General features: G+C 63.5%; 1 protein-coding gene across 1 annotated transcript in view; it reads left to right on the forward strand.

The window, feature by feature from the left end:
• Positions 1-14,249, forward strand: part of POLR2A (RNA polymerase II subunit A) — a 44,479-nt gene that overhangs the window by 29,778 nt on the left and 452 nt on the right. The window contains exons 17-25 of the mRNA XM_064437603.1: positions 1,156-1,327; positions 3,081-3,186; positions 4,042-4,247; positions 7,448-7,672; positions 9,284-9,530; positions 10,845-10,945; positions 11,044-11,148; positions 11,888-12,070; positions 12,917-13,127. Coding sequence (XP_064293673.1) covers positions 1,156-1,327; positions 3,081-3,186; positions 4,042-4,247; positions 7,448-7,672; positions 9,284-9,530; positions 10,845-10,945; positions 11,044-11,148; positions 11,888-12,070; positions 12,917-13,127 — 1,556 coding nt within the window. The remainder of the gene's footprint in view (positions 1-1,155; positions 1,328-3,080; positions 3,187-4,041; positions 4,248-7,447; positions 7,673-9,283; positions 9,531-10,844; positions 10,946-11,043; positions 11,149-11,887; positions 12,071-12,916; positions 13,128-14,249) is intronic.

Genomic DNA, 14,249 nt, shown 5'->3' on the forward strand with positions numbered 1-14,249 from the left:
AGGTGGCTCCTCACTAAACTGGGTCCCATTTTGGGGTCCCCAAGCTGCTCCTCCCCAAACTGGGTCCCCTTTTGTGGGTCCTGAGGTGGCTCCTCCCCAATTTTGGGTCATGTTTTGGGGTCCCCTTCCTGCCCCTCCCCAAACTGGGTCCCATTTTGGGGTCCCCGAGCTGCTCCTCCCCAGTGTGGGTCCCATTTTTGTGGTCCTGGGGTGGCTCCTCCCCAAAATTGGGTAACATTTTGGGGTCCCAACACTGCTACTCACCAAATTGGGCCACATTTTGGGGTCCCTAAGCTGCTCCTCCCCAACATGGGTCATCTTTTAGGGGTCCTGAGGTGGCTCCTCCCCAAAATTGGTCATGTTTTGGGGTCCCCTTGCTCCTCCTCCCCAAACTTGGTCCCCTTTTGGGGCTCTCGAGCTCCTTCTCCCCAATGTGGGTCATCTTTTGGGCGTCCTGAGGTGGCTCCTCCCCAAACTGGGTCCCATTTTGGGGGTCCTGAGGTGGCCCCTCCCCAAAATTGGTCACATTTTGGGCTCCCTGAGCTGCCCCTCCCCCAACTTGGTCCCCTTTTGGGGTCCCCGAGCTGCCCCTCCCCAAACTGGGTCACATTCTGGGGGTCCTGAGGTGGCTCCTCTCCAATGTGGGTCCCGTTTTGGGGTTCCTGAGGTGGCCCCTCCCCAAAATTGGTCACATTTTGGGCTCCCCGAGCTGCTCCTCCGCAAACTTGGTCCCCTTTTGGGGTCCCCGAGCTGCCCCTCCCCAAACTGGGTCCCATTTTGGGGGTCCTGGGGTGGCCCCTCCCCAAACTGGGTCCTGTTTTGGGGGTCCCTCGCTCCTCTTCCCCCAACTTGGTCCCCTTTTGGGGTCCCCGAGCTGCTCCTCCCCCAATGTGGGTCATGTTTTGGGGTCCCCGCGCTGCCCCTACCCAATGTGGGTCCCGTTTTGGGGGTCCTGGGATGGCTCCTCCCCAAAATCGGGTAACATTTTGGGGTCCCCTCGCTCCTCCTCCCCAAACTGGGTCCCGTTTCGAGCCCCCCGACCCCCTCCCCTCCCCGCCAGTGTCTCCTCCCATCTCTCCGCCGTCTCCCCGATGCCCCCGCGACCCCCCAAACCCACCCACCCACCCCCTCCGTGTGCCCCCCGTCCCTTCCCAGGTTCAAGTTCGACTACACGAACGAGCGGGCGCTGCGGCGGACGCTGCAGGAGGAGCTGGTCAAGGACATCCTCTCCAACGCCCACATCCAGAACGAGCTCGAGCGCGAGTTCGAGAAGATGCGGGAGGACCGCGAGGTGCTGCGCGTCATCTTCCCCACCGGCGACAGCAAGGTCAGCCCCCCGCGGCCAGGGGCGCCCCCAAACCCGCCCACCCCCCACCCCCCAGCCCCGAGAGACGCCCCCGCCCCGATTCCGCACCCCGGTGGGCTCCGAACCCCCCACCCCGGGGACGTCCCTGGAGGTCCCACCACCCCTGTCCCGGGGTTGGTGGGTGTATGACCGGTCATTGCTTCTGTTTTGGGGTGCTGCCCCCCGTCCTGGCCCCCTTTTTGGGGTGTAGGAGGAAGCTGTGACCCCCACTCTTCCTTAGGTGCCTATTTTGGGGTGCTGACCGCCCTCCTGGCCCCCTTTTTGGGGTGTAGGAGGAAGCTGTGACCCCCACTCTTCCTTAGGTGCCTATTTTGGGGTGCTGACCGCCCTCCTGGCCCCCTTTTTGGGGTGTAGGAGGAAGCTGTGACCCCCACTCTTCCTTAGGTGCCCATTTTGGGGTGCTGCCTCCCGTCCTGGCCCCCTTTTTGGGGTGTAGGAGGAAGCTGTGACCCCCACTCTTCCTTAGGTGCCCATTTTGGGGTGCTGCCGCCCCTCCTGGCCCCCTTTTTGGGGTGTAGGAGGAAGCTGTGACCCCCCCTTTCTTTGGAGGTGCCCATTTTGGGGTGCTGCCCCCCCTCCTGGCCCCCTTTTTGGGGTGTAGCAGGAAGCTGTGACCCCCCCTTTCTTTGGAGGTGCCCATTTTGGGGTGCTGCCCCCCGTCCTGGCCCCCTTTTTGGGGTGTAGGAGGAAGCTGTGACCCCCACTCTTCTTTAGGTGCCCATTTTGGGGTGCTGCCCCCTCTCCTGGCCCCCTTTTTGGGGTGTAGGAGGAAGCTGTGACCCCCCCTTTCTTTGGAGGTGCCCATTTTGGGGTGCTGCCCCCTCTCCTGGCCCCCTTTTTGGGGTGTAGGAGGAAGCTGTGACCCCCCCTTTCTTTGGAGGTGCCCATTTTGGGGTGCTGGCCCCCCTCCTGGCCCCCTTTTTGGGGTGTAGGAGGAAGCTGTGACCCCCACTCTTCTTTAGGTGCCCATTTTGGGGTGCTGCCCCCCCTCCTGGCCCCCTTTTTGGGGTGTAGCAGGAAGCTGTGACCCCCACTCTTCCTTAGGTGCCCATTTTGGGGTGCTGCCCCCCCTCCTGGCCCCCTTTTTGCGGTGTAGGAGGAAGCTGTGACCCCCCCTTTCTTTGGAGGTGCCCATTTTGGGGTGCTGCCCCCCTCCTGGCCCCCTTTTTGGGGTGTAGCAGGAAGCTGTGAACCCCACTGTTCTTTAGGTGCCCATTTTGGGGTGCTGCCCCCCTCCTGGCCCCCTTTTTGGGGTGTAGGAGGAAGCTGTGACCCCCACTCTTCTTTAGGTGCCCATTTTGGGGTGCTGCCCCCCGTCCTGGCCCCCCCTTTTTGAGGTGCTGGCACCCTCCGGGGCCCAAATTTGGGGAAACTGACCCAAAATCTCCTCTTTTTCAAAAATGTTCGTCTACCACAGCCCTGATTTTGAGGTGGTGACCCCGAATTTTGGGGTGCTGGCCCACCTTTTTGGGATGCTGGCCTGCCTTTTTGGGATGCAGACCCCCCCCCGTACCCCTCCTTTGGGGGCACAGACCCCCACTACCCTGATTTTTGGGGGCTACCCCAGACTTTTTAGGGCACAGATTCCCCCTTGTGGCCCTGATTTGGGGGTGTTGACCCCCAATTTTCAATTTTGGGGTGCTGACCCCATATTTTGGGGTGCTGACCCTGTGTTTTGGGGTGCGGACCCCCCCCGTTTCTCCCTCCCCCCCAGGTCGTGCTCCCCTGTAACCTGCTGCGGATGATCTGGAACGCCCAGAAGATTTTCCACATCAACTCGCGCCTCCCCTCCGACCTGCACCCCGTCAAGGTGGTGGAGGGTACGTTGGGGGGCCCCCTCCCCAAATTTGGGGGGGTTCCTGAGCCCAGAAGGGAGTGTTGGGGGGACCCCCAGGGATCACGGACCCCCCGTCACCTCTTAACAAGGTCTTAAAGGTTTTTCAGGACCCCTCGTGGTCCCCAGGAAGGTGTTGGGGGGGTTGAGGACCCCCAGAGAGGTGTTGGGGGGACTTGGAGGACCCCAGTAATCCCCAGGAAGGTGTTGGGGGGACTTGAGGACCCCCAGGAAGGTGCTGGGGGGAGTTGGAGCACCCCAACATCTGCCAGGAAGGTACTGGGGGGGGGCTTGAGGACCCCCAGGAAGGGGCAGGGAGACATGCCAGACCCCCAGGAAGGTGTTGGGGGACTTGGAGGACCCCAGCATCCCCTAGGGAGGTGCTGGGGGGACTTGAGGACCCCCAGGAAAGTGCTGGGGGGAGTTGGAGCACCCCAGTATCCCCCAGGAAGGTGTTGGGGGGGACTTGAGGACCCCCAGGAAGGTGTTGGGGGCAGTTGGAGCACCCCAGTATCCCCCAGGAAGGTGTTGGGGGGGACTTGAGGACCCCCAGGAAGGTGTTGGGGGCAGTTGGAGCACCCCAGTATCCCCCAGGAAGGTACTGGGGGGGACTTGAGGACCCCCAGGAAGGTGCTGGGGCAGTTGGAGCACCCCAGCATCCCCCAGGAAGGTACGGGGGGGGGCTTGAGGACCCCCAGGAAGGGGCAGGGAGACACGCCAGACCCCCAGGAAGGTTCTGGGGGACTTGTGCCCCCCACCCAAAGATGCCGTGGGCCTCGGGGACCCCCAGAATCCTTCCAGCGCCGCGAGAGCCCCCTGTAACACCCCTCGTCTCGGCCAGGGGTGAAGGAGCTGAGCCGCAAACTGGTGATCGTGAACGGGGACGACCCGCTGAGCCGGCAGGCGCAGGAGAACGCCACGCTGCTCTTCAACATCCACCTGCGCTCCACCCTCTGCAGCCGCCGCATGGTGGAGGAGTTCCGCCTCAGCGGGGAGGCCTTCGACTGGCTGCTGGGGGAGATCGAGTCCAAGTTCAACCAGGCCATCGTGAGTTTAGGGGTCTGGGGGCTGATCCAGGGGTCTGGAGGGTGAGTTTAGGGGTCTGGGGGGCAAGTTTAGGGGTCTGGGGGCTGAATTTAGGGGGCTGGGGTCAGATCCAGGGGTCGGGGGGGCAAGTTTAGGGGTCTGGGGGCTGAATTTAGGGGGCTGGGGTCAGATCCAGGGGTCTGGGGGGCAAGTTTAGGGGTCTGGGGGCTGAATTTAGGGGTCTGGGGTCAGATCCAGGGGTCTGGGGGGCAAGTTTAGGGGTCTGGGGGCTGAATTTAGGGGGCTGGGGTCAGATCCAGGGGTCTGGGGGGCAAGTTTAGGGGTCTGGGGGCTGAATTTAGGGGGCTGGGGGTGAATTTAAGGGTCTAGGGGGCAAGTTTAGGGGTCTGGGGGCTGAATTTAGGGGGCTGGGGTCAGATCCAGGGGTCGGGGGGGCAAGTTTAGGGGTCTGGGGGCTGAATTTAGGGGGCTGGGGTCAGATCCAGGGGTCTGGGGGGCAAGTTTAGGGGTCTGGGGGCTGAATTTAGGGGTCTGGGGTCAGATCCAGGGGTCTGGGGGGCAAGTTTAGGGGTCTGGGGGCTGAATTTAGGGGGCTGGGGTCAGATCCAGGGGTCTGGGGGGCAAGTTTAGGGGTCTGGGGGCTGAATTTAGGGGGCTGGGGGTGAATTTAAGGGTCTAGGGGGCAAGTTTAGGGGTCTGGGGGCTGAATTTAGGGGGCTGGGGTCAGATCCAGGGGTCTGGGGGGCAAGTTTAGGGGTCTGGGGGCTGAATTTAGGGGTCTGGGGGTGAATTTAAGGGTCTAGGGGGCAAGTTTAGGGGTCTGGGGACTGAATTTAGGGGGCTGGGGTCAAATCCAGGGGTCTGGGGGACAAGTTTAGGGGTCTGGGGGCTGAATTTAGGGGGCTGGGGTCAGATCCAGGGGTCTGGGGGGCAAGTTTAGGGGTCTGGGGGCTGAATTTAGGGGTGTGGGGTCAGATCCAGGGGTCTGGGGGGCAAGTTTAGGGGTCTGGGGGCTGAATTTAGGGGTGTGGGGGCAGATCCAGGGGTCTGGGGGGCAAGTTTAGGGGTCTGGGGGCTGAACTTAGGGGGCTGGGGTCAGATCCAGGGGTCCGGGGGGCGAGTTTAGGGGTCTGGGGGCTGAATTTAGGGGGCTGGGGTCAGATCCAGGGGTCTGGGGGGCAAGTTTAGGGGTCTGGGGGCTGAATTTAGGGGTCTGGGGTCAGATCCAGGGGTCTGGGGGGCAAGTTTAGGGGTCTGGGGGTGAATTTAAGGGTCTAGGGGGCGAGTTTAGGGGTCTGGGGGCTGAATTTAGGGGGCTGGGGGGCAAATTTAGGGGTGTGGGGGCAGATCCAGGGGTCTGGGGGGCAAGTTTAGGGGGCTGGGGGGTGAATTTAGTGGTCTGGGTGGCAGATTCAGAGCACTGGGGAGCGAATTTAGAGATCTGGGGGGCAGGTTTAGCGGTCTGGGGGGCGAGTTTAGGGGTCTGGGGGAAGATCCAGGGGTCTGGGGGTCGAGTTTAGGGGTCTGGGGGGAGAGTTTAGGGGTCTGGGGCTGGGTTTAGGGGTCTGGGGGTGAATTTAGGGGTCTGGGGGGTGAGTTCAGGGGGCTGGGGGGCGAGTTTAGGGGTCCTGATCAATGATATTCTTGGAGCCCCATCTAGGAGGGGTTTGGGTCAGATCTGGGATGGTTTTGGGCCCCCCCCCCCGACACTCCGTGTCCCCCTGGGGGTCTGCGGGGGTCAGATATGGGGGTCTGGGGTCAGATGTGGGGGTTTGGGGAGGAGATGGGGGTCTCCGGAGGTCAGATGTGGGGGTTTGGGGGGGAGGCGGGGGTCAGATGTGGGGGTTTGGGGGGGAGATGGGGACCTGCAGGGGTCAGATATGGGGGTTTGGGGAGCCGATGGGGGTCTGCAGGGGTCAGATGGGGTTTGGGGGGGAGATATGGGGGTCTCTGGGGGTCAGATGGGGTTTGGGGGGGAGATGGGGGTCTCCGGGGGTCAGATGTGGGGGTTTGGGGGGGAGGCGGGGGTCAGATGTGGGGTCAGATGTGGGGGTTTGGGGGGGGAGATGGGGACCTGCGGGGGTCAGATGTGGGGGTTTGGGGGGGAGACGGGGGTCAGATGTGGGGGTTTGGGGGGGAGACGGGGGTCTCCGGGGGTCAGATGTGGGGGTTTGGGGTCAGATGTGGGGGTTTGGGGAGCAGACGGGGGTCAGATGTGGGGGTTTGGTGTCAGATGTGGGGGTTTGGGGTCAGATCGGGGTCTCCGTGGGTCAGATGTGGGGGTTTGGGGTCAGATCGGGGTCTCCGTGGGTCAGATGTGGGGGTTTGGGGTCAGATGGGAGTCTCTGGGGGTCAGATGTGGGGGTTTGGGGAGCAGACGGGGGTCTCCGTGGGTCAGATGTGGGGGTTTGGGGTCAGATGTGGGGGTTTGGGGTCAGATCGGGGTCTCCGTGGGTCAGATGTGGGGGTTTGGGGTCAGATGTGGGGGTTTGGGGAGCAGACGGGGGTCTCCGTGGGTCAGATGTGGGGGTTTGGGGAGCAGACGGGGGTCTCCGGGGGTCAGGTGTGGGGGTTTGGGGTCAGATGTGGGGGTTTGGGGAGCAGACGGGGGTCTCCGTGGGTCAGATGTGGGGGTTTGGGGAGCAGACGGGGGTCTCCGGGGGTCAGATGTGGGGGTTTGGGGTCAGATGTGGGGGTTTGGGGAGCAGACGGGGGTCTCCGTGGGTCAGATGTGGGGGTTTGGGGAGCAGACGGGGGTCTCCGTGGGTCAGATGTGGGGGTTTGGGGAGCAGACGGGGGTCTCCAGGGGTCAGATGTGGGGGTTTGGGGTCAGATGTGGGGGTTTGGGGTCAGATCGGGGTCTCCGTGGGTCAGATGTGGGGGTTTGGGGTCAGATGTGGGGGTTTGGGGAGCAGACGGGGGTCTCCGTGGGTCAGATGTGGGGGTTTGGGGAGCAGACGGGGGTCTCCGGGGGTCAGGTGTGGGGGTTTGGGGTCAGATGTGGGGGTTTGGGGAGCAGACGGGGGTCTCCGGGGGTCAGATGTGGGGGTTCAGCATCAGATTTGGGCGTCATTTTGGTCCAGATTTGGGCAGTTTTGGGTGCGGATCTGGGACGTTCCTGGAGCCGCATCTAGGAGGGCTTTGGGTGCCGCTCTGGGGGCGTTTTCGGGGTCCCCCTGACGCCCCTTCCCCCCCCCCAGGCGCACCCCGGGGAGATGGTGGGTGCGCTGGCGGCCCAGTCGCTGGGAGAACCGGCCACCCAGATGACCCTCAACACCTTCCACTACGCCGGCGTCTCGGCCAAGAACGTCACGCTGGGCGTCCCCCGCCTCAAGGAGCTCATCAACATCTCCAAGAAGCCCAAGACGCCCTCGCTCACCGTCTTCCTGCTGGGCCAGAGCGCCCGCGACGCCGAGCGGGCCAAGGTGGGGGCGCCGGGGGGACGGGGGAGGCGGCCTCGTCTTCTCGTGGTGGCCCCATGGCTTCATGTTCCTGTGGTGGCCCCATGGCTTTGTCTTCTCATGGTGGCCCCGTGGCTTTGTCTTCCCGTGGTGGCCCCATGGCCTCGTCTTCTTGTGGTGGCCCCATGGCTTCGTGTTCCTGTGGTGGCCCCGTGGCTTTGTCTTCCCGTGGTGGCCCCATGGCCTCGTCTTCTCGTGGTGGCCCCATGGCTTCGTGTTCTTGTGGTGGCCCCATGGCTTTGTCTTCTCATGGTGGCCCCATGGCTTTGTCTTCCCGTGGTGGCCCCGTGGCTTTGTCTTCCCGTGGTGGCCCCATGGCCTCGTCTTCTCGTGGTGGCCCCGTGGCCTCGTCTTCCCGTGGTGGCCCCGTGGCTTAGTCTTCTCGTGGTGGCCCCGTGGCTTTGTCTTCCCGTGGTGGCCCCGTGGCTTTGTCTTCCCGTGGTGGCCCCATGGCTTTGTCTTCTCGTGGTGGCCCCATGGCCTCATCTTCTCGTGGTGGCCCCGTGGCTTTGTGTCCCCTGCGTCCTCAGACCCCTGTGGTGGCCCCATGGCTCCATCTTTACATGGTGGCCCCATGGCTTTGTCTTCTCATGGTGGCCCCGTGGCCTCGTCTTCCCGTGGTGGCCCCATGGCTTTGTCTTCTCATGGTGGGCCCATGGCTTTGTCTTACTGTGGTGGCCCCGTGGCCTCGTCTTCTCATGGTGGCCCCGTCGCTTTGTGTCCTCTGTGTCCTCAAAGCCCCGTGGTGGCCCCATGGCTTCGTCTTCCCATGGTGGCCCCGTCACTTTGTGTCCTCTCTGTGTCCTCAAAGCCCTGTGGCGGCCCCATGGCTCCATCTTCTCATGGTGGCCCCATGGCTTTGTCTTCTCATGGTGGCCCCATGGCTTTGTGCCATCTCTGTGTCCTCAGACCCCCATGGCGGCCCCATGGCTCCATCTTCTCATGGTGGCCCCATGGCTTTGTCTTCCCATGGTGGCCCTGTGGCTTTGTGTCCCCTGTGTCCTCAGACCCCCGTGGTGGCCCCATGGCTTTATCTTCCCATGGTGGCCCCATGGCTTTGTGCCATCTCTGTGTTCTCAAACCCCCATGGCAGCCCCATGGCTTCGTCTTCTCATGGTGGCCCCGTGGCTTCGTCTTTCCATGGTGGCCCCATGGCTCCATCTTCTCATGGTGGCCCCATGGCTTTGTCTTCCCATGGTGGCCCTGTGGCTTTGTGTCCCCTGTGTCCTCAGACCCCCGTGGTGGCCCCATGGCTCCATCTTCTCATGGTGGCCCCATGGCTTTGTCTTCCCATGGCGGCCCCATGGCTTCGTCTTCTCATGGTGGCCCCATGGCTTTGTCTTCCCATGGTGGCCCTGTGGCTTTGTGTCCCCGGTGTCCTCAGACCCCCATGGTGGCCCCATGGCTTTGTGTCCCCTGTGGCCCCGTGGCTCCATCTGCCACCGTGTCCCCCCACCGAGCTGTGGTGGCCCCGTGGCTTCCTCATCTGGTGGCCCCGCGGTGGTGCCCGTGCCACCCCCCACGTGTGTGTCCCCCCGTCCCCGCGCTGACGCCGTGCCCCCCGCCCACCCGCAGGACATCCTGTGCCGCCTGGAGCACACCACGCTGCGGAAGGTGACGGCCAACACCGCCATCTACTACGACCCCAACCCTCAGAGCACGGTGGTGGCCGAGGACCAGGAATGGGTCAACGTCTACTACGAGATGCCTGACTTCGACGTCAGCCGCATCTCGCCCTGGCTGCTCCGCATCGAGCTCGACCGCAAGCACATGACCGACCGCAAGCTCACCATGGAGCAGATCGCCGAGAAGATCAATGCTGGTGGGTCCGGGGAAGGTCTTGGGGTGGGGGGCTGGGGTGGTCCTGGTGAGCCTGAGGGCATCTCGGGGGGCTTTTGGGCATCCTGGGTGAGCCTGGAGGGCATCTGGGCTGTCCTGGGTGAGCCTTGAGGGCATCTCGGGGGTTTGGGGGGTCGTGCTGAGCCTTGAAGGCATCTCAGCGGGGTTTGGGGCATCCTGGGTGAGCCTTGAGGGCATCTCAGGGGGGTTTGGGGCATCCTGGGTGAGCCTTGAGGGCATCTCAGGGGGGTTTGGGGGATCCTGGGTGAGCCTTGAGGGCATCTCACTGGGGTTTGGGGGGTCATGGTGAGCCTTGAGGGCATCTCAGGGGGGTTTGGGAGGTCCTGGGTGAGCCTTGAGGGCATCTCGGGGGGGTTTGGGAGGTCCTGGTGAGCCTTGAGAGCATCTCAGGGGGGTTTGGGGCGTCGTGGTGAGCCTTGAGGGCATCTCGGGGGGGTTTGGGGGTGTGCTGCTGAGCCTTGAGGGCATCTCAGGGGGGTTTGGGGGGTCATGGTGAGCCTTGAAGGCATCTCAGGGGGGTTTGGGGCATCCTGGGTGAGCCTTGAGGGCATCTCAGGCGGGTTTGGGGGGTCGTGGTGAGCCTTGAGGGCATCTCAGGGGGGCTTGGGGGATCTTGGGTGAGCCTTGAGGGCATCTCAGGGGGGTTTGGGGGATCCTGGGTGAGCCTTGAGGGCATCTCACTGGGGTTTGGGGGGTCGTGGTGAGCCTTGAGGGCATCTCAGCGGGGTTTGGGGCATCCTGGGTGAGCCTTGAGGGCATCTCAGGGGGGTTTGGGGCATCCTGGGTGAGCCTTGAGGGCATCTGGGCTGTCCTGGGTGAGCCTTGAGGGCATCTCGGGGGTTTGGGGGTGTCCTGGTGAGCCTTGAGGGCATCTCAGGGGGGTTTGGGGCGTCATGGTGAGCCTTGAGGGCATCTCGGGGGGGGTTTGGGGAGTCCTGGGTGAGCCTTGAGGGCATCTCAGGGGGGTTTGGGGCGTCATGGTGAGCCTTGAGGGCATCTCAGGGGGGTTTGGGGCGTCATGGTGAGCCTTGAGGGCATCTCGGGGGGGGTTTGGGGAGTCCTGGGTGAGCCTTGAGGGCATTTAGGGGGCCCTGGGTGACCCACCCCATGCCACGGTGACCTTTTGGTGGCTCCTGGGTGATCATGGAGGTCCTTCAGGATGTCTTTGGGGGTGGGGGGATGGTGCTGGTTGAGTGCGGGGGGGTCCTTTGGGTGGGGGCGTCAGGGTGGGGTGGTGACCAGGGTGCCCCCCGTGTCTCCCCCTCCCCAACCCCAGGCTTCGGGGACGACCTCAACTGCATCTTCAACGACGACAACGCCGAGAAGCTGGTGCTGCGGATCCGCATCATGAACAGCGACGAGAACAAGATGCAGGAGGTGGGGCCGGTGGCACCCATGGGTGGCGCTGGGGGCGCGGCGGGGGCTGGGCATCACCCCCTGCGCCCCCTCCCCACCCCCCGCTTCGATGTCCCCAGGAGGAGGAGGTGGTCGACAAGATGGACGACGACGTCTTCCTGCGTTGCATCGAGTCCAACATGCTGACGGACATGACGCTGCAGGGGATCGAGCAGATCAGCAAGGTGGGGGGGACAGGGGGGCACCCGTGGGTGCTCGTGGGGGTGCCCAGGTTCCTTGGTGGTCTTGAGGAGCACCTGGAAGTTCTCCGTGGTGACCTCGAGGAGGTCCCAGACACCCACAGCGACACCTGGAGGCACTTAAGAAGGTCCACGGCTGCCTGGCAAGTCCTTAGAGGTGCCCAGGCAGCACCCATGGGTGCCCATGTGGGTGTCAGGGCTCTTGGTGGTCTTGAGGAGCGCTTGGAAGTTCTCTATGGTGACCTCGAGGAGGTCCTGGGTGCCCGTGGTGATACCTGTGGACACGTGTGAAGGTGTGTGGGTGCCCAGGGTGTCCTTAGAGGAGCGTGGGGTGTCCCCTCAGGCAGCTGAGCAGCACCCATGGGTGCTTGTGGGGGTGCCCAGGTTCCTTGGTGGTCTTGAGGAGCACCTGGAAGTTCTCTATGGTGACCTCGAGGAGGTCCCAGGTGCCCGTGGTGATACCAGTGGACACGTGTGAAGGTCTGTGGGTGCCCAGGGTGTCCTTAGAGGTGCCCAGGCAGCACCCATGGGTGCCCATGTGGGTGTCAGGGCTCTTGGTGGTCTTGAGGAGCGCTTGGAAGTTCTCCGTGGAGACCTCGAGGAGGTCCTGGGTGCCCGTGGTGATACTTGTCGATGCCTTTGAAGGTCCGTGGGTGCGCGGGGCGTCCCCCCCGTCGGCCGGAGGAGCACCCATGGGTGCCGTTAACCCCCTCCTCCCCTGCAGGTGTACATGCACCTGCCGCAGACGGACAACAAGAAGAAGATCATCATCACGGAGGACGGGGAGTTCAAGGCTCTCCAGGAGTGGATCCTGGAGACCGACGGCGTCAGCCTCATGCGGGTGCTGAGCGAGAAGGACGTGGACCCCGTCCGCACCACCTCCAACGACATCGTCGAGATCTTCACCGTCAGTGGGGGGTCCCGGGCCTTGGGTGGGGGGTTCCTGGGCACCCGGGCCTTGGGTGGGGGGTTCCCAAGCATGTGGGTCATTGGGTGTTGGGGTTCCTTGGCACGTGGGTCATTGGGTGTTGGGGTCCCTTGGCACGTTGGTCATTGGGTGTTGGGGTTCCCAGGCACGTGGGTCATTGGGTGTTGGGGTTCCCAGGCACGTGGGTCATTGGGTGTTGGGGTCCCCGGGCACGTGGGTCATTGGGTGTTGGGGTTCCTTGGTATGTGGGTCATTGGGTGTTGGGGTCCCCGGGCACGTGGGTCATTGGGTGTTGGGGGTCCCCCGGGCACGTGGGTCATTGGGTGTTGGGATCCCCGGGCATGTGGGTCATTGGGTGTTGGGGTTCCTTGGCACGTGGGTCATTGGGTGTTGGGGTCCCCGGGCACGTGGGTCATTGGGTGTTGGGGTCCCCGGGCACGTGGGTCATTGGGTGTTGGGGTCCCTTGGCACGTGGGTCATTGGGTGTTGGGGTCCCCCGGCACGTTGGTCATTGGGTGTTGGGGTTCCTTGGCACGTGGGTCATTGGGTGTTGGGGTTCCTTGGCACGTGGGTCATTGGGTGTTGGGGTTCCCAGGCACGTGGGTCATTGGGTGTTGGGGTTCCTTGGCACGTGGGTCATTGGGTGTTGGGGTCCCCCGGCACGTTGGTCATTGGGTGTTGGGGTCCCCGGGGCACGTTGGTCATTGGGTGTTGGGGTTCCCAGGCATGTGGGTCATTGGGTGTTGGGGTTCCCCAACAGCTGGGCCCTGGGGTGCCCGGACGCCTGTGTCCCCCAACAGCCGTGGTTTTCCGCCTGTCGCGCAGGTGCTGGGGATCGAGGCGGTGCGGAAGGCGCTGGAGCGAGAGCTCTACCACGTCATCTCCTTCGACGGTTCCTACGTCAACTACCGTCACCTGGCGCTGCTGTGTGACACCATGACCTCCCGCGGGCACCTGATGGCCATCACCCGCCACGGCGTCAACCGCCAGGACACCGGGCCCCTCATGAAGTGCTCCTTCGAGGAGACGGTGGGTGGTCCTGGAGGGGTTTGGGGGGGCTCACGAGAGGGCTTGGGGGGCTGGAAGTGGGGTTTTGGGGGGTACTTGTGGGGCTGGGAAGGGGGCTGGGAGGTTTGGGGGGTTGGAAATGGGGGTTTATGGGGGTGTTGGGGGGGGTTTGGGGGGCTGGAAGTGGGGTTTTGGGGGGTACTTGTGGGGCTGGGAAGGGGGTTGGGAGGTTTGGGGGGTCGGAAATGGGGTTTTATGGGGGTGTTGGAGGGGTTTTGGGGTTGTTGGGAAGGGGCTATAGGGATAATTGTGGGGCTGGGAAGGGGGGTTGGGAGGTTTGAGGGTGTCGGAAATGGGTGTTTATGGGGGTGTTGGGGGGGTTTGGGGGGGCTGGAAGTGGGGTTTTGGGGTGTTGGAAGAGGAGTTTTGGGGGGTACTTGTGGGGCTGGGAGGGGGGGTTGGGAGGTTCGGGGGTTTGGAAATGGGGTTTTATGGGGCTGTTGGAGGGGTTTTGGCGTGTGGGAGGGGGCTATAGGGATAATTGTGGGGCTGGGAAGGGGGTTGGGAGGTTTGGGGGGTCAGAAATGGGGGGTTTATGGGGGTGTTGGGGGGTTTTGGGGGTTCGGAAATGGGGTTTTGGGGGTGTTGGAAGAGGAGTTTTGGGGGTACTTGTGGGGCTGGGAAGGGGGTTGGGAGGTTTTGGGGGTTGGAAATGGGGGGTTTATGGGGGTGTTGGGAGGGGGCTATAGGGATACTTGTGGGGCTGGGAGGGTGGTTAGGAGGTTTGGGGGGGTCAGAAATGGGGGTTTATGGGGGTGTTGGAGGGGTTTGGGGGGGCTGGAAGGTGGGGGTTTGGGGTGTTGGAAGAGGAGTTTTGGGGGTACTTGTGGGGCCAGGAGGGGGTTGGGAGGTTTGGGGGGTTGGGAGGTTGGGTTTTGGGTGGTATTTGGGGCGGCCGGAAGTGGGGCTGGGAGGGGGGGTTTGGGGGTGTTGGAGGGGCTGAAAAAGGGGTTTTGGGGGGTTTCAGAGGGGTTTGCGAGTTGGAGGTGGGGTATTGGGGGGGGTTGGGGGGGGGTTTGGGGGGGGTTGGGGGGGTTGGGAGGGATTTGGGGGGGTTGGGGGGATTTCGGGGGGTTGGGGGGGGGTTTGG

Source organism: Phalacrocorax carbo, chromosome 34 (genome assembly GCF_963921805.1).
Source record: "Phalacrocorax carbo chromosome 34, bPhaCar2.1, whole genome shotgun sequence".
In the NCBI taxonomy this organism is placed as follows: Eukaryota; Metazoa; Chordata; class Aves; order Suliformes; family Phalacrocoracidae; genus Phalacrocorax; species Phalacrocorax carbo.